General features: G+C 38.3%; 1 protein-coding gene across 1 annotated transcript in view; it reads left to right on the top strand.

The window, feature by feature from the left end:
- ZNF782 (zinc finger protein 782) overlaps positions 1 to 20,448 on the top strand; it is an 89,281-nt gene that overhangs the window by 19,542 nt on the left and 49,291 nt on the right. The window contains exon 3 of the mRNA XM_070795128.1: positions 8,190 to 8,316. Coding sequence (XP_070651229.1) covers positions 8,190 to 8,316 — 127 coding nt within the window. The remainder of the gene's footprint in view (positions 1 to 8,189; positions 8,317 to 20,448) is intronic.

Below are 20,448 nucleotides of genomic sequence, written 5' to 3'. Positions count from 1 at the left end.
CCATTTCTTTCAGAATTTTCCCCAGTTTATTGTGATCCCCACAGTCCAAGGCTTTGGCATAGTCAATAAAGCAGAAATAGATGTTTTTCTGGAACTCTTTTGCTTTTTTGATGATCCAGTGGATGTTGGCAATTTGATCTCTGGTTCCTCTGCCTTTTCTAAAACCAGCTTGTTTCCCTAGTCCTCTGAAAATTGTTCTGTAGTCAAATTGCGCTGACCTTCAAACCTGGGGATTCCTGGTCCCTTTATCAGATCCCCAGATGGGGAAGTCTGATGAGGGGCCTAGAACCTTCGAATCACATTGAGAACTTCTTTGTTATAGTTGTTCTCCAGTTTGAGCATCACCCACCTGGTGGCTCTATGGTAGGGCTCCAGGCTGTATGGTAGGGCTAATGTCAACACATTGCACCTCCCAAGACTGCTGCTGCCAGTGCTCCTGTCCCCACAGCAGGCCACTGCTGACCCACACCTCCTCAGGAGACCCTGAAACACTCACAGGCAGGTCTGGCTCAGTCTCTTGTGGAGGTCACTGCTCCTTTCCCTGGGTCCTGGTGCGCACAAGATTTTATTTATGCCCTCCAAGAGCCTCTGGCAGGTATGTGGTTTGATTTTAACATGATTGTGCCCCTCCTACCATCTCGTTGTGACCTCTTCTTTGTCCTTGGACGTGGGTTATCTTTTTTTTGGTGGATTCCAACATCCTTCTGTCAGTGGTTGTTCAGCTGCTAGTTGGGATTTTGATGTTCTCACTGGAGGAGAAGGGTGCACATCCTTCTACTCAGCCATGTCCTGGCTATTGTAAATAATGTTGTATGAACATTGGGGTGTGTGTCTTTTTGAATTGTCATGTTTTCATGCTATATGCTTAGTAATGGGATTGCTAGGTCATATGGTAAATTTATTCCTAGTTGGTTAAGGAATCTTCATGATGTTCTCTGCAGGGGATGTACCAATTTACATTCTCATCAGTAGTACAGGAAGGTTCCCTTTCTCCACATCCTCTCCACCATTTATTGTTGGTAGATTTTTTGATGATGACAATTCTAAATGGTGTGAGGTGATACCTCATTGTAGTTTTGATTTGCATTTCTCTAGTAATGAGTGACATTAAGCTTTTTTTCACATGTTTGTTGTCCATCTATGTCTTCTTTGGAGAAATTCTGTTTAGGTCTTGTCATTTTTTTAATTCGGTTTTGTTTTCCTTATATTGAGCTGTTTATGTTTTTTGTAGATTAATTGTTTGTCGGTTACTTTGTAATTATTGTCTCCCATTCTGAGGGTTGTCTTTTCATCTTTACAGTTTCCTTTGCTGTGCAAAAACTTTTAAGTTTAATAAAGTTCCATTTATTTATTTTTGTTTTTATTTCCATTGCTCTAGGAGGGAGTCAAAGAGGATCTTGCTGTGATTTATGTTAAGGAGTGTACTATCTGTGTTTTCCACTAAGAGCTCTATATTTTCTGGCCTTACCTTTAAGTCTTTAATTCAACTTGAGTTTGTTGTTAGGAAGTATTCTAATTTCATTCTCTTACATGTAGCTGTCCAGTTTTTCCAGCTAAGAGGCTCTTTTTTCTCCATTGTATATTCCTGCCTCCTTTTTCAAAAATAAGGTACTCGTGAGTACATGGGTTTATTTCTGGGGGTTCTATCCTATTCTGCTTAGCTATATTTTTGTTTTTGTGCCAGAACCATATTGTCTTGATGAGTATAGCTTTGTAATATAGTCTGAAGTCAGTAAGATTGATTCATCTATCTCCATTTTTCTTTCTCACAATTGCCTTGCCTATTCGAGGTCTTTTGGGTTCCCAAACAATATGTAAAATTTTTTGTTCTAGTTCTGGAAAAATTCCATTGGTAATTGGATAGGGATTGCATTGAATATGTGGATGACTTTGGGTAGTATTCTCAAATTTTCACAATATTGATTCTCCTAATCTAAGAACATGGTATATCTCTCCATCTGTTTGATCTCTTTTATCAATATCTTATAGTTTTTTGCATACATGTCTTTTATCTCTTTAGGTAGGTTTATTCCTAGATATTTTATTCTTTTTTGTTTCAGGGATGAATGGGATTGTTTACTTTCTGATTTCCCCTTTTGATTTTTTATTGTTAGTATAGGATACAGGGGATTTCTATGTATCATTTGGTATCCTGCAACATTACTGAATTCATTGATTAGCTCTAGCAATTTTCTGGTGGCATCTTTAGGGTATTCTGTTTAGTATCCTGTCATCTGCAGATAGTGAAAGTTTGGCTTCTTGTTTTTCAGTCTGGCTTCCTTTTATTTCTTTTTCCTTTCTGACTGCCATGGCTAGGACTTCCAAATCTATATTGAATAATAGTGATGAGAGAGTCAGTTCCTAGGCAGGTTGATAAGAAGTCTGGGGTCCCTGAGGAGGAGAAAGGGGTCTTGGGCTCTCAAAGCAGAGATAGGGGTCTGGAATTCTCAAGGAGGAAAGGACATCTTTTTTTCCCCTCTACATTCCTTAGTCTGATGATTACACAACAACTCAGTTTAAACTCTGTACTAAGGACTGATGTTGAAGCTGAAACTCCAGTACTTTGGCCACCTGATGCAAAGAGCTGACTCATTTGAAAAGACCCTGATGCTGGGAAAGATTGAGGGCAGGAGGAGAAGGGGACGACAGAGGATGAGATGGTTGGATGGCATCACCGACTCAGTGGACATGAGTTTGAGTAAACTCCGGGAGTTGGTGATGGACAGGGAGGCCTGGCGTACTGTGTTCATGGGGTCGCAGAGTTGAACACGACTGAGTGACTGAACTGAATTGAAGGATTATATAAATGGCAACCCGCTCCAGTACTCTTGCCTGGAGAATCCCATGGACAGAGGAGCCTGGGTGGCTACAGTCCACGGGGTCGCAAAGAGTCGGACACGACTGAGCGACTTCACTCATAACAACAATGTGCCTGCTTGAAGACAGTTTCTCCTTCCTGAAAACCTTCTGGCTAATCCTGTTATCTTAAAATGTAAATTATGGGAGTGAGTCTAGTAAGAGCTTTACAACCTTGAGACATTCTTTTGATTTATTGTAATAACTAATTAAAAAAGTATATAACTCGCTTGCTAACACTAGCAAGGGGGGCATTCTCTATCCCCCTTCTGATGTCTATGTCAGAGGCTTTCTCTGTCCCTTTTCTTACTTTAGTAAAACTGCTACACAAAAGCTCTTTTGAGCGATCAAGCCTGGTCCTTGGTCCCAAAGCCAGATTTTCTTCGGAGATCACAAATCTGACATCATTCACCGTAAGGTATCAGTGGCAAGAATGGGCGCCGATTATCATGTTCCTGATCTTAGAGGAAATGCTTTTAGTTTTTCCCCATTGAAAATGTTGTTTGGTGTGGGTTTGTTGTATATGGCCTTTATTATGTTCAGGTGGGTTCTTTCTATGCCAGTTTTCTGGAAAATGTTTATCATAAATGGGTGTTGAATTTTGTCAAAAGCTTTCTCTGCATTTATTGAGATGATCATATGGTTTTTATTTCTCAATTTGTTAATATGGTTTATCACATTTATTGACTTATGTATATTCAAGAATCCTTGCAGCCCTGGAATAAACCCCATCTGATCATGGTGTATGATCCTTTTAATGTGTTGTTGGATTCTGTTTGCTGTCATTTTTTTGAGGATTTTTGCATCTATATTCATCAGTGATATTGTCCTGTGATTTTCTTTTTTTTGTGGTATCTTTGTCTCATTTTGGTATCAGGGTGATAGTGGCCTCATAGAATGAGTTTGGGAGTATTCCTCCTTCTGCAATTTTTTGGAAAAATTTGAGTAGGATCAGTTCAGTTCAGTTCAGTCGCTCAGTCGTGTCCAGCTCTTTGCAACAGCATGAATCGCAGCACACCAGGCCTCCCTGTCCATCACCAGCTCCCAGAGTTCACCCAGACTCACGTCCACGAGTCAGTGATGCCATCCAGCCATCTCATCCTCTGTCGTCCCCTTCTCCTCCTGCCCCCAATCCCTCCCAGCATCAGAGTCTTTTCCAATGAGTCAACTCTTCGCATGAGGTGGCCAAAGCACTGGACTTTCAGCTTTAGCATCATTCCTTCCAAAGAAATCCCAGGGCTGATCTCCTTTAGAATGGACTGGTTGGATCTCCTTGCAGTCCAAGGGACTCTCAAGAGTCTTCTCCAACACCACAGTTCAAAAGCATCAATTCTTCGGCGCTCAGCCTTCTTCACAGTCCAACTCTCACATCCATACATGACCACAGGAAAAACAATAGCCTTGACTAGATGGACCTTTGTTGGCAAAGTAATGTCTCTGCTTTTGAATATGCTATCTAGGTTGGTCATAACTTTCCTTCCAAGGAGTAAGCGTCTTTTAATTTCATGGCTGCAATCACCATCTGCAGTGACTTTGGGGCCCCCCAAAATAAAATCTGACACTGTTTCCACTATTTCCCCATCTATTACCCATGAAGTGATGGGACCAGATGCCATGATCTTAGTTTTCTGAATGTTGAGCTTTAAGCCAACTTTTTCACTCTCCTCTTTCACTTTCATCAAGAGGCTTTTTAGTTCCTCTTCACTTTCTGCCATAAGGGTGGTGTCATCTGCATATCTGAGGTTATTGATATTTCTCCCAGCAATCTTGATTCCAACTTGTGTTTCTTCCAGTCCAGCCTTTCTCATGATGTACTCTGCATATAAGTTAAATAAGCAGGGTGACAATATACAGCCTTGACATACTCCTTTTCCTATTTGGAACCAGTCTATTGTTCCATGTCCAGTTCTAACTGTTGCTTCCTGACCTGCATACAGATTTCTCAAGAGGCAGATCAGATGGTCTGGTATTCCCATCTCTTTCAGAATTTTCCACAGTTTGTTGTGATCCACACAGTCCAAGGCTTTGGCATAGTTAATAAAGCAGAAATAGATGTTTTTCTGGAACTCTTGCTTTTTCCATGATCCAATGGATGTTGGCAGTTTGATCTCTGGTTCCTCTGCCTTTTCTAAAACCAGCTTGAACATCAGGAAGTTCACGGTTCACATATTGCTGAAGCCTGGCTTGGAGAATTTTGAGCATTACTTTACTAGCATGTGAGATGAGTGCAATTGAGTAGGATAGGTGTTAACTATTCTCTAAATGTTTGATAGAATTTGCCTGTGAAGCCCTGTGGCAGTGGGCTTTTGTTTGTTGGAAGATTTTTGATCATGGTTTTGATTTCAGTGCTTGTGATTGGTCTGTTCATATTTTCTGTTTCTTCCTGGTTCAGTCTTGGAAGGTTATACTTTTGTAACAATATGTCCATTTCTTCCAGGTTGTCCATTTTTTTGGCATGTAGTTGCTCCTGATAGTAGTCTTTTATTATCCTTTGTATTTCTGCATTGTCTGTTGTAGCTCCTTTTTCTTTTTTTTTTTTTTTTTTTTTTTTTTTTTTTTTTTTTTTGGTTTTTTCTCCAATTTTATTTTATTTTTAAACTTTACATAATTGTATTAGTTTTGCCAAATATCAAAATGAATCCGCCACAGGTATATTCTAATCATATTGATTTGAGTCTTCTCCCTGTTGCTTTGATGAGTCTGGCTAATTGTCAACTTGGTTTATTGTCTCAAAGAACCAGTTTTAGTTTTATTGAACTTTGCTCTTATTTCATTATTTTTTCATTTATTTCAAAATAAATCAAACATCTGATCTCTATGCTTTCTTTCCTTCTACTAACTTCATCAGGTTTTTTGTTCTTTATCTAGTTGCTTTATATTCTAAGGTTAGGTTGTTTATTTGATGTTTCTTGTTTCTTGAGGTTAGCTTGTATTTCTGTAAACTTCCCTCTTAACACTTCTTTTATTGCATCCCATAAGTTTTGAGTTGTCTTTTTTTGGGGTAGTAACATACTGTTTTGATGACTATAGCTTTGTAGTATAATCTCTAGTCAGGTAGCTTGATCCCCTCTCCCCATCCCCCCAGTTCTATCTTCTTTTTCAAAATTACTTTGTCTATTTAGGGTCTTTTGAAAATATTTGATCTTTATATTGTTGAATTTAGTATTTTTTTCTTTTATGTTTTGTTGATTTTTAGTCATTGTTGGCCATTACCCACTATAACAATATAAAAGAATTGTTCTGTGTAGTCTTCTAGAATATGGTTTTATTTTTTACATTTAAATCTTGAATATATTTTAATTTTTCCTGCTCTGTGGTGTGATACATAGACCTCTCTTTTCCAGATGGCCATCTATTTATCCAAATGACATTTGTATCCAGCCTTTCCTCACTCATTAAATGATATTATCTGTATTTAAATAGGAAAGTGATTCTGTTTCTCATTCTTCCTACTATCCACTTTCTCTAATTTAAGCTTAGACATCTTTCTGGGCTCTCACTAGTGCACTGCTCCTTTTGCCCACTTCTATGTTTGCATTAGACTGTGGATAATAGTATTCTATTTTTTTTTTAATCTAGTATTACCTTACCCTCTGTCTTCCAGAATTTTTTCAAAATTCAGGCCTTGTGCTGAGGTTTTTCTGTATTCCTGTTTTGTCATATTTTTATTACTTTAAAAGTTTTGTATTTTATCTGAATGTGGTTTTGGAGACAGGAGATATAAGTATGTGTGTTTAGTCTATTCCCTTAAACTAGAGAAACAATTTTTGGTTGTAATTCTCCCTGGTGGCTCAGACAGTAAAGCGTCTGCCTGCAATGTGAAAGACCTGGGTTTGATCCCTGGGTCGGGAAGATCCCCTGGAGAAGGAAATGGCAACCCACTCCAGTACTCTTGCCTGGAAAATTCCATGGCCAGAGGAGCCTTGTAGGCTACAGTCCCTGGGGTTGCAAAGAGTCAGACATGACCGAGCAACTTCACTTCACTTCACTCTTAATATTTTTGTTTTCTCTTTTTACCACTGAGAATTTATTTCTCAGCCTTCCTGGCTTATCTTTACACCTTACTTTTAAATTTTGCTATTCCCTTGAATTTATTCCTTGGTTGTTTTCTTTCCTAAAATTTCTATATCCTTTCTGAACCAGCCCTTTTTCTCTAATGACTTCACTTACCATCTTAAGGACTAATGTCTCCTAAATCCTTTTTTTCATTTTAGACCTTCCTTCTCCATTCCAGGATCATGCAGCCAATCATGAAATAATTCCATTTGTAAATTCTGCAGGTGTTTTGAGTACAATTGAACAACATCTACTCTCTGTGACCCAACTTGTGATTCTTATTTATTTTTCCAGTCTCTGTATATGACATCAGCATCTATCTTGGTTGTGGAGCATTTCTTTGTATAGCTATAAAAAAAAAAATAGTGACCAGATTTTTTTCCTCTAAGAATTAATTCCCTTTCTTTATGTCTGTTGCTTTGCCTTAGGATAGATCATCCCTAAAATTGGGTAGTTTGTTTTGTTGCTGAAGATATTATCCACTATTCATACAGAGTGATAGTTCTAATGAGGAGAGATTTTTCTTCCTAGGAGACATTTGCAAGTATTTGAAGATATTTTTGATTGATGCTATTGATATCTGATTAGTAGAAGTAGGGATGCTGGTAAACATCCTGGAATACACAGGACAGTCTTCCACAGAAATAGCTTTATCTGGTCTAGAGTGTCAGTAGTGCCAAATTGAAGAAACCCTGTTCTAGTGTAAAGGCAGAGTTGCTCATCTTTTATAGCATTTTGTTTTAAACTCTAAACAGTTAAACATATGTTAGGAGAAAACCATGGTTTGAAAGTATACACTCACCCCAGTGTTCATTGCAGTGCTGTTTACAGTAGCCACAGCCTGAAAGCAGCCTAAGTGTTCATCAAAGACTCTATATAGATACGGTGCATATATACAATGGAATGTTACTCAGCCATTAAAAAATGAAATAATGCCATTTGCAGCATCATGGATGGAAAGGTGGGGAGAGAGGGATAAATTGGGAGTTTAGAATTGACATATACACACTGCTATGTTGTGCTACTGTATAGCACAGGGAACTCTGCTCAGTATTGTCATAACCTAAATGAGAAAGGAATTTGAGAAAGAATATATATGTATATATAAATCTCTTTGCTGTACACTTGAAACTTACAGAATATTGTAAAACACCTATAGACCAATATAAAATAATCATTAAAACATAAACAGAAAATATAGTAAGAGTTAGTTTTCAAAAATATTTTCTACGTCCTGATTCTGAACCCTCAGATTGAGTAGAAATATATTGTTACAGGCATCAGTGTCATTCAAGGATGTGACTGTGGAATTCACCCAGGAAGAGTGGCATCAGATGGACTCTGCTCAGAGGACCTTGTACAGAGATGTAATGCTGGAGAACTACAGCCACCTCGTCTCAGTGGGTGAGCAGACCTTACCATGCAACTTCCTCAAGAATGCAGATTCAGTTTTTTCTTTTTTTAAATATTAATCACTTTTATTGAAGAATATTAAATGAAAAATAAAATTCAGCACTTCATTATACAAATCAATAAGTTTAAAAAGTTATGCAGTAGCTTACTATCATCAGAGTCATGGTTTGGAATATGTTCATCATCCCCCCAAAATTCCTTGTACCCCTTTGCAGTGAGTCCCTTCCTCTCATACCTCTTCGCAGATGCCAGCCAATCACTGATCTATTTTCTATTTCGATACTTTTTCCTTGTTTTGAATCTTATATAAATGAATTTATATATAGCATCTTTTGTCTGACTTCCACATTTAGCATGATGCTTTTGAGACTCCTGTGTGTGTATCACCAGTTTATTCTTTTTAGCCTGAGTAGAATTCTTTTGTGTGCATATACTACAGTTTGTTATTCTTTCAGCTCATGGATACATGGGTGTTTTTCCAGTTTGGAGCTGTTATGAATAAAGCTTCTATGAACATTCACATATAAGTCTTTGTGTCAATATGTTTTTATTTCTTATGTAAATACCTAGGAGTGGGCTTACCTAGTCTTCTGGTAAGTTTATATGTAACTTATTCAGAAAGTTCCAGATGTTTCCCCATTGGGTCTACTGTGTTTCATACCTATAAGCAATGCCTAAGAGTTCTCACTGCTGTTACCAGCAGTTGGTTTGGTAAGTCTTACTATTTTTAACCATTGTAGTTGATGTCTAGTTGCATCTTATTGGATTTTAATTTGCATTTCTCTGGTAATTAACAATGTTGAACTTCTTTTCATGTGCTTTTTAACCATTCATAATCTCCTTTAATGAAGTGTTTCATCAAATCTTTTGCCCATTTTTTTGTTTTGTTTTTTGGTTTGGGTCTTATTGTTGAGTTGAAGGAGTTCAGACCTTACCAGATACATGTTTTGAAAATGTTTCTTCTCCAGGTCTGGCTTGCCTTTTTAGAAGAAAATGTTTACAGATGGTTTTGGTTTGCTATATACTTAAAAAAATTTTTATATGACATGATTAAGATTCAGGGATTTAGATCAATTGTATTCTTCATGTTTCCCCTAATGGTTATATCTTACATAACTATAGTATAGTCTTAACACAGGGAAATAGGCATTGGTACAATGAATGTGAATAGCTTTGTATCATTTTTTTACTTTATAATTTTGTATTGAGGCATGGTTGATTTATAATATGATGTTAGTTTCAGGTGTACAGCAGAGTGATGCAGTTATATATTCTTTTCCAGATTCTTTTCCCTGATAGGTTATTACAAAATACTGAGTATAGTTCTCTGTGCTACAGAGTACATCCTTGTTGTTATCTATTATATATTGGGTTGGCCAAAAGGTTCATTTCTTTTTTTCCCATAAGATGGCTCTAGTAGTGCTTTAGTTGTCTTTAATGTCATTCGAAACCAGTTTGTTAGATTTTATTGTGACAGCAGTCATATCAGTATACATTTAAAAAAAACTTATCAAAATTGGTGAATTTTTGTGTAGCCATTTTAATATTGAACACAGAAGAAAAAAAACAGTTTTGACATGTTATGCCTTATTATTTCAACAAAGGTAAAAATGCAACTAAAACACAAAAATAGACTTGTGCAGTGTATGGAGAAGGTATTGTGACTGATCAAACATGACAAAAGTGGTTTGTGTAGTTTTGTGCTGGAGATTTCTTGCTGGACAGTGCTCCATGGTCAGGTAGTTGAAGTTGATAATGATCAAATAGAGACATTAATTGAGAAGAATCAATGTTATATCATGTGGGAGATAGCTGACATACTCAAAATATCCAAATCAAGATTTGGAAGTCATTTGCACCAGCTTGGTTATGTTAATCACTTTGATGTTTAGGTTCCACCTAGGCTAAGTGAAAAAACCTTTGTAACCATATTTCACATGTGTTTCTCTACTGAAACATAATAAAAATGTTCCATTTTTAAAACAAATTGTGATGGGTGTTGAAAAGTGGATACTGTACAATAATGTGAAATGGAAGAGATTGTGGGGGCAAGTGAAATGAACCACCACCAATCACACCAAAGGCATCTTCTTCCAAGGAAGATGGTGTTGTGTGTATGGTGGGATTGTAAGGGAATCCTCTGCTATGAGCTCCTTCTGGGGAATCAAACAATTAATTCCAACAAGAATTGCTCCCAGTTAGACCAACTGAGAGCAGCACTTGATGAAGAGTGTCCAGAATTAGTCAACAGAAAATGCATAGTCTCCATCAGGATAATGCAAGACCACATGTTTCTTTGATGCCTAGGCATAAACTGTTATGCTTTGGCTGGAAGTTCTGATTCACCCACCATATTCACCAGCCATTGTACCTTCAGATTTCCTTTTATTTTGGTCTTTACAAAATTCTCTTAATGGAAGAAATTTCAGCTCCCTGGAAGACTGTAAAAGGAACCTGGAACAATTCTTTGCTCAAAAAGATAAAAAAGTTTTGGGGAAATGGAATTATGAAGTTGCCTGAAAAATGGCAGAAGGTAAAGGAACAAAACAGTGAATTCATGGCACAATAAAGTTCTTGGTGAAAATGGAAAATGTGGCTTTTTTTTTTTTTTTAATCAAAGGAACTTCTTGGCCACCCCAATACATAGTAGTGTGTATAGGTTAATCCCAAACTCCTAATGTATCCCTTTCTTCTCCTTTACCCTCTGGTAACCATACGTTTATTTTCTGTGTCTGAGTCTGTTTATATTTTGAATTAAATTCATTTGTATCTTTTTTTTTATTCTGCACAAAAGCATATTTCATGATACTTTTCTTTTTCTATCTGGCTTACTTCACTTAGCATGATAATTTATAGGTCAGCCATGTATCTGCAGAAGGCGTGATTTTATTCTTTTTGTGGCTGAATAATACTTCATTCTGTGTATGAGATTATATCTATATCTATCTTACCACAATTTCTTTATCCGTTCATCTGTGTATGGACATTGGGTTGCTTCCATGTCCTAGCTATCATAAATAGAGCTGTGGTAACATTGGAGCATATGTATCTTCAAACCATGGTGTTCACCAAATATATACCTAGGATTTGGAGAAGGAAGTGGCAGCCCACTCCAGTATTCTTGCCTAGAGAATCCTGTGGACACAGGAGCCTGGGAAGGCTACAGTCCGTGGCGTTACAACTTAGCGACTGAGCACACGCCTAGGATGTGCTTCCATGGATCATATGATAGCCCTATCATTTTCAGTTTTTTAAGGAACCTCCATACTGTACTCCATAGTGGCTACACCAGTTTACATTCCCACCAGCAGTGTGGGAGGATTTTTTCCTCCACACCTTCTCTAGCATTTGGTACTGATAGATGTTTTGATGATGGCCATTCTGACTGGTGTGAGGTAATAACCTCATTGTAATTTTGATTTGCATTTCTCTGATAATTAGTGATATTCAGCATCTTTTCATATGCTTATTAGCCATCTGTACAACTTCTTTGGAGAAATGTCCATTTAGGTCTGCCTATTTTTTGATTGAGTTGCTTGGTTTCTTTTGTTACTGAGTTTCATGAACTGTTGTATGTTTTGGAAATTAATTCCTTATTGGTAGCATCATTTGCAGATATTTTCTCCCAGTTTGTAGGTTATCTTTCATTTTTATTGTGGTTTCCTTTGCTGTGCAAAAGCAAAAGTGTTGTTAGGCCCCCATTTGTGTATTTTTGTTTTTATTTCCATTACTGTAGGAGACAGATCCAGAAAAATATTGCTGCAATTTATGTCAAAGAGTGTTTTGCCTGTATTTTCCTCTAGGATTTTTATAGTATCCAGTCTTACATTTAGGTCTTTAATCCATTTTGAGTTTATTTTTGTATATATTGTTCAGTTCAGTCTAGTCTCTCAGTCGTGTATGACTCTGTGACCCCATGAATCGCAGCACACCACACCTCCCTGTCCATCACCAACTCCTGGAGTTTCTCATCCTCTGTCGTCCCCTTCTCCTCCTGCCCTCAATTTCTCCCAGCATCAGGGTCTTTTCCAATGAGTCAACTCTTCGTATGAGGTGGCCAAAGTATTGGAGTTTCAGCCTCAGCATCAGTCCTTCCAGTGCACACCCAGGACTGATCTCCTTTAGGATGGAGTGGTTGGATCTCTTGCAGTCCAAGGGACTCTCAAGAGTCTTCTCCAACACCACAGTTCAAAATCATCAATTTTTCGGCGCTCAGCTTTCTTCACAGTCCAACTCTCACATCCATACGTGACCACTAGGAAAACCATAGCCTTGACTAGATGGACCTTTGTTTGCAAAATAATGTCTCTGCTTTTGAATATGCTATCTAGGTTGATCATAACTTTCCTTCCAAGGAGTAAGCCTCTTTAAATTTCATGGCTGCAATCACCATCTGCAGTGATTTTGAAGCCCCAAAAAATAAAGTCTGACACTGTTTCCACTGTTTCCCCATCTATTACCCATGAAGTGATGGGACCAGATGCCATGATCTTAGTTTTCTGAATGTTGAGCTTTAAGCCAACTTTTTCACTCTCCTCTTTCACTTTCATCAAGAGGCTTTTTAGTTCCTCTTCACTTTCTGCCATAAGAAAAGGGTGGTGTCATCTGCATATCTGAGGTTATTGATATTTCTCCCGGCAATCTTGATTCCAGCTTGTGCTTCTTCCAGCCCAGCGTTTCTCATGATGTACTCTGCATAGAAGTTAAATAAGCAGGGTGACAATATACAGCCTTGACATACTCCTTTTCCAATTTGGAACCAGTCTGTTGTTCCATGTCCAGTTCTAACTGTTGCTTCCTAACCTGCATACAGGTTTCTCAAGAGGCAGGTCAGGTGGTCTGGTATTCCCATCTCTTTCAGAATTTTCCAGTTTATTGTGATCCACACAGTCCAAGGCTTTGGCATAGTCAATAAAGCAGAAATAGATGTTTTTCTGGAACTCTCTTGCTTTTTCGATGATCCAGTGGATGTTGGCAATTTGATTTCTGGTTCCTCTGCCTTTTCTAAAACCAGCTTGAACATCTGGAAGTTCACGGTTCACATATTCCTGAAGCCTAGCTTGGAGAATTTTGAGCATTACTTTGCTAGCATGTGAGATGAGTGCAATTGTGTGGTAGTTTGAGCATTCTTTGCCATTGCCTTTCTTTGGGATTGGAATGAAAACTGACCTTTTCCAGTCCTGTGACCACTGCTGTTTTCCAAATTTGCTGGCATGTTGAGTGTAACACTTTCACATCATCATCTTTCAGGATTGAAATAGCTCAGCTGGAATTCCATCACCTCCACTAGCTTTGTTTGTAGTGATGCTTTCTAAGGCCCACTTGACTTCACATTCCAGGATGTCTGGCTCTAGGTGAGTGATCACACCATCATGCTTATCTGGGTCATGAAGATCTTTTTTGTACAGTTCTTCTGTGTATTCTTGCCACCTCTTCTTAATATCTTCTGCTTCTGTTAGGTCCATACCATTTCTGTCCTTTATCGAGTCCATCTTTGCATGAAATGTTCCCTTGGTATCTCTAATATATTGTTAGAGAAAGTCTATAATTTCATTGTTTTTATGTAGCTGTTCAGTTTTCCCAGTACCATTTGTTGGGGAAGAGACTCTTTTCTCCATTGTATAGTCTTGCCTCCTTTGTCATGGATTAATTGACCATAAGTGTGTGGGTTTATATCTGGGTTTCTGTCCTCTTCCATTGATCTCTGTGTGTTTTTGTGCCAGTACCATGCTGCTTTAATGACTACAGCTTTGTAGTAGGGTCTGAAGTCAGGGGCCCTGATTCCCCCAGCTCTGATTTTCCGTTCTCAAGATTGCTTTGTCAAGTTTCAGGATCTTTTGTGTTCCCATTCAAATAAAAAATATTGGGTTCCAGTTATGTGAAAAAAGCCATTAGTAATTTGATACAAATTGCATTGAATCTGTAGACTGCCTTTGGCAATATGATCATTTTGAAAATACTGATTCTTTGAATCCAGGAACATGGTATATCTTTCCATTTGTTTATGTCATCTTCTCTTTCTTTCATCATATCTTGTATCAACAGTTATCAGAATATAGGTCTTTTGCCTCCCGAGGTAGTTTTATTGCTAGGTACTTTATTCTTTTTGATGCAGTGCTAAAAGGATTGTTTCCTTAATTTCCTATTCTGATCTTCCTTGCTAATGTATAGAGATGCATAGATTTCTGTGTATTAATCTTGTATCCTGCAACTTTACTAAGTTTATATATAAGCTCTAGTAATTTTCTTCTGTGTATTCTTGCCACCTCTTAAATCTCTTCTGCTTCTGGTAGGTCCTTGCTGTTTCTGTCCTTTCTTATGCTCATCTTTGCATGAAATGTTCCTTTGGTATCTAATTTTCTTAAAGAGATCTCTAGTCTTTCCCATTCTATTCTTTTGTATCTCTCCTTGCTATTCTTTGGAATCTACATTCAATTGGGTATGTCTTTCCCTTTCTCCTTTGCCTTCATTTCTTTTTTTTTCTCAGCTCTTCGTAAGGCATCCTCAAACAACCATTTTGCCTTCTTGCATTTCTTTTCTTTGGGATGGTTTTGGTCACTGCCTTCTATGCATTATTAAGAACCTCCAACCATAGTTCCTCAGGCACTTTGTCTACCAGATTTAATTACAAACCGCCATCCATAATTCCCCAGGGACTTTGTCTATCAGATCTAATCCCTTGTCTAACCTATTTGTCACTTCCAGTGTAACATAATCATAACAGACTTGATTTAGATCATACCTGAATGGCCTCGTGGTTTTCCCTACTTTCTTCAATTTAAGTCTGAATTTGGCAATAAGGAGCTCATGACCTGAGCCACAGTCAGCTCCAGGTCTTGTTTTTGCTGACTTGTGTAGAGCTTCTCCATCTTTGGCTGCAAGAAATATAATCAATCTGATTTCAGTATTGACCATCCCATGATATCCATGTGTAGAGTCGTCTCTTGTGTTGTTGGAAGAGGGTGTTTGCTATGATCAGTGTGTTCTCTTGGCAAAACTCTTGTTTGTCTTTGCCTTGCTTCATTTTGTACTCTAAGGCCAAACTTGCCTGTTACTTCAGGTATCTCTTGACTTCCTACTTTTGTATTTCAATCCCCTATGATGAGAAGGATATCATTTTTGGGTGTTAGTTCTAGAAGGTCTTGTAGGTCTTCATAGAACCGTTCAGCATCAGCTTCTTTGGCATTAGTGGTTGAAGCATAGACTTGGATTACTGTGATGTTGAATGGTTTGCATTGGAAATGAACAGAGATCATTCTGTCAAATTCTTGTTCACTATGAGGGCTACTCCAATCCTTCTAAGGGATTCTTGCCTACATTAATAGATATAATGGTCATCTGAATTAAATTCTCTCATTCCTGTCCATTTTAGTTCACTGATTCCTAAAAAGTTGATGTTCACTCTTGCCATCTCCTGTTTGACCACATCCACTTTACCTTGATACATGGACCTAACATTCCAGATTGCTACGTTATTGTTCTTTACAGCATCAGACTTTGCTTTCACCACCAGACACATCCACACGTGAGCATCATTTCTGCTTTGGTTCAGCCTCTTTATTCCTTCTGGATCCGTTTCTCTGCTCTTCCCCAGTAGCATATTGGAACCTACCAACCTGGAGGCTCATCTTCCAGTGTCATATCTTTTTGCTGTTTCATGCTATTCATGGGGTTCTCGTGGCAAGAATACTGACGTAGATTGCCATTCCCTACACAGAAGAACTGTATAAAAAAGGTCATAATGACCCAGCTAGCCATGATTGTGTGGTCACTCACCTAGAGTTAGACATACTATAGTTGAAGTCCAGTGGGCCTTAGGAGGCTTTACTATGAAGAAAACTAGTGGAGATGATGGAATTCCAGCTGAGATAATTCACATCCTAAAAGATGATGCTGTTACAGTGCTACACTCAGTCTGCCAGCAGATTTGGATATCAGCAGTGGCCACAGGACTGGAAAAGGTCAGATTTCTTTCCAATCCCAAAGAAGGGCAATGCCAAAGAATATTCAGACTACTGTACAATTGTACTTATCTCACATGCTAGCAAGGTCATGCTCAAAATCCTTCAAGCTAAGCTTCAATAGTACATGAATCGAGAACTTCCAGATGTACATGCTGGATTTTGAAAAGCAGAGGAACCACAGATCAAATTGCCAAAATCTATTGGGTCATAGAAAAAGTAAGAGAGTTCCAAAAAACCATCTACTTCTACTTCATTGACTATGCTAAAGCCTTTGACTGTGTGGATCACCACAAACTGGAAAATTCTTAAAGAGATGGGAATACCAGACCACTTTACCTCTCTCCTGAGAAACCTGTATGCACGTCAAGAAGCAACATGGTACAGTGGACTACTTCAAAATTGGGAAAGGAGTGTGTCAAGGCTCTGTATTTTAACCCTGCTTATTTAACGTCTATGCAGGGTACTTCATGTGAAATTCTGGGCTTGATGAATTACAAGCTGGAAACAAGATGGCTGGGAGAAACATCAAAAACCTCAGATATACAGATGACACCATCCAAGTGGCAGAAAGCCAAGAGGAACTAAAGAGCCTCTTGATGAAGATGAAAGAGAGTGAAAATGCTGGCTTAAAACTCAACGTTGAATAAACTAAGATCATGGTGTCCAGTACCATCACTTCATGGCAAAATGATTCAGAAAAAATGGAAACAATGGCAGATTTTATTTTCTTGGGCTCTAAAATCACTGCAGATGGTGACTACAGCCATGAAATTAAAAGATGCCTGCTCCTTGGAAGAAAAACTATGACTAACCTAGACAGCATGTTAAAAAGTAGAGACATCACTTTGCCGACAAAGATCTGTATAGTCAAAGCTATGGTTTTTCCTTTGGTCATGTACAGACATGAGAGTTGGATTGTAAAGAACGCTGAACAATGAAGAATTGATGCTTTAGAACTGTGTGCTGGAGAAGACTCTTGGGAGTTCCTTGGACAGCAAGGGGATCAAACCAATCACTCCTAAAGGAAATCAACCCTGAATATTCATTGGAAGGACTGATGCTGAAACTGAAGCTCCAGTATTTTGGCTTCCTGATGCAAAGAGCCAACTCATTGGAAAAGACCCTGATGCTGGAAATGATTGAGGGCAGGAGGAAAAGGGGGCAACAGAGGATGATATGGTTGGATGGCATCACCAACTCAATGGATATGAGTTTGAGCATACTCTGGGAGATACTGAAGGACAGAGAATGGTGTGCTGAAGTCCATGGGATCACAATGAGCTGGACATGACTTAGTGACTAAACAACAACAGAGGAGTATTCTGGTAGTATTTTTAGGATTTTCTGTTTATAGTATGATATCATCTGCAAACAGTGACAGTCTTACTTTTTCTTTTTAAATTTGGATCCTTTTTTTTTTTTTCTTTTTCATCTGATTGCTGTGGTTAAGAGTTTCAAAACTATGTTGAATAAAAGTATCAAGAGTGGACACTCTTGTCTTGTTCCTGATCTTAGAGGAACTCCTTTCAGATTATAGCATTGTGTATGATGTTAGCTGTGGACTTGTCATATATGGCCTTTATTGTGGTAGGTTCCCTCTGTGCCTGCTTTCTGAAGAGTTTTTATCATAAATGGAAGGTGAATTTTATCAAAGGCTTTTTCTGCATCTGTTTAGGATCACATGGTTTTTATTCTTCAGTTTGTTGATGTGTATTACACTGATTTGTGGTTATTGAAAAATCCTTGCATCCCTGGGATAAATCCCACTTGATTATGGTGTATGATCCTTTTAATGTATTGTTGGATTTGATTTGATAATACTTTGTTGAGAAATTTTGTGTCTATGTTCATCACTGATACTGGCTTTCTTTTTTGTGGTGTCCTTGTACAGTTTGGGTGTCAGGATGGTGGTGGCCTCATAGAATGAGTCTGGAAATGTTCCTTCCTCTGCAGTTTTTTGAAATAATTGCAGAAGGATAGGTGTTAGCTCTTCTCTAAAAGTTCGCTAGAATTTACCTGTGAAGCTATCTGGTCCTGGACTTCTCTATGTTGGGAATTTTATAAAACACAGATTCAGTTTCAATACTTGTAATTAATCTGTTTATATTTTCTGTATCTTCCTGGTTCAATCTTGGGAGATTTTACCTTTTAAGGATTTAACTATTTCTTCTTGGGTGTCCATTTTATTGTTGATTTTTGTTGGCCTATGAAAACTCAGCAGTGGCCACAGGACTGGAAAAGTTCAGTTTCCAATTCTAATCCCAAAGAAAGGCAATGCCAAAGAATGCTCAGACTACCACACAATTGCACTCATCTCACATGCTAGTAAAGTAATGCTCAAAATTCTTCAAGCAGGCTTCAGCAATATGTGAACCGTGAACTTCCTGATGTTCAAGCTGGTTTTAGAAAAGGCAGAGGAACCAGAGATCAAATTGGCAACATCCACTGGATCATCGAAAAAGCAAGAGAGTTCCAGAAAAACATCTATTTCTGCTTTATTAACTATGCCAAAGCCTTGGACTGTGTGGATCACAATAAATTGTGGAAAATTCTGAAAGAGATGGGAATACCAGAGCACCTGACCTGCCTCTTGAGAAATCTGTATGCAGGTCAGGAAGCAATAGTTAGAACTGGACATGGAACAACAGACTGATTGCAAATAGGAAAAGGAGTACATCAAGGCTGTATATTGTCACCCTGCTTATTTAACTTCTATGCAGAGTACATCATGAGAAACGCTGGACTGGAAGAAACACAAGCTGGAATCAAGATTGCCGGGAGAAATATCAATAACCTCAGATATGGAAATGACACCACCCTTATGGCAGAAAGTGAAGAGGAACTAAAAAGCCTCTTGATGAAAGTGAAAGTGGAAAGTGAAAAGTTGGCTTAAAGCTCAACATTCAGAAAACTAAGATCATGCCATCTGGTCCCATCACTTCATGGGAAATAGATGGGGAAACAATGGAAACAGTTGTCAGACTTTATTTTTGGGGGGCTCCAAAATCACTGCAGATGGTGACTGCAGCCATGAAATTAAAAGATGCTTACTCCTTGGAAGGAAAGTTATGATCAACCTAGATAGCATATTCAAAAGCAGAGACATTACTTTGCCAACAAAGGTCCGTCTAGTCAAGGCTATGGTTTTTCCAGTGGTCATGTATGGATGTGAGAGTTGGACTGTGAAGAAGGCTGAGCGCCGAAGAATTGATGCGTTTGAACTGTGGTGTTGGAGAAGACTCTTGAGAGTCCCTTGGACTGTAAGGAGATCCAACCAGTCCATTCTGAAGGAGATCAGCCCTGGGATTTCTTTGGAAGGAATGATGCTAAAGCTCAAAGTCCAGTACTTTGGCCACCTTATGCGAAGAGTTGACTCACTGGAAAAGATTCTGATGCTGGGAGGGATTGGGGGCAGGAGGAGAAGGGGATGACAGAGGATGAGATGGCTGGATGGCATCACTGACACGATGGATGTGAGTCTGAGTGAACTCCAGGAGTTGGTGATGGACAGGGAGGCCTGGTCTGCTGCAATTCATGGGGTCGCGAAGAGTCAGACACGACTGAGTGACTGAACTGAACTGAACTGAACTGTACATTTGTCTTATATATTGTGGTCCTCCTGTGCTGGGTGCATACATATTTTGAATTCTTTTATCTTCCTCTTGGATTTGCTCGATCTTGCTCGATCATTATGTAGTGTCCTTCTTTGTCCTCTGTAACAATCTTTATTTTTAAAGTCTATTTTGTCTGATATGGTATTAATACTCCAGCTTTCTTTTGATCTCCTTTTGCATGGAACACCTTTTTCCATCCCCTCACTTTCAGTCTGTATGTGTCTCTAGATCTGAGGTTGGTCTCTTGTAGACCACATATGTACAATTCTTTCTCTTTCTCTCAATTCAGCTAGTCTTTGTCTTTTGGTCAGAGCATTTACTCTGTTTACATTTAAGGTAATTATCCATATGTAAGTTGTTATTGCCATTTTGTTCATTGTTTTAGATTTTTTTTGCAGACCTTTTCTTTCTTTCCTTTGTTTTCTTCTCTTGTGGTTTGGATTCCTTTTCTTTTCTGTGTGTTTATCATGGATTTTTGTTTGCAGTTACCATGTTTTCATATAGCAGTATGCATATATTGATATATACTTGATTGTTTTAAGTTG

The sequence above is a fragment of the Bos indicus genome, chromosome 8, assembly GCF_029378745.1.
Source record: "Bos indicus isolate NIAB-ARS_2022 breed Sahiwal x Tharparkar chromosome 8, NIAB-ARS_B.indTharparkar_mat_pri_1.0, whole genome shotgun sequence".
Taxonomy (NCBI): Eukaryota; Metazoa; Chordata; class Mammalia; order Artiodactyla; family Bovidae; genus Bos; species Bos indicus.
This window is presented reverse-complemented; position numbering and strand designations above follow the sequence as displayed.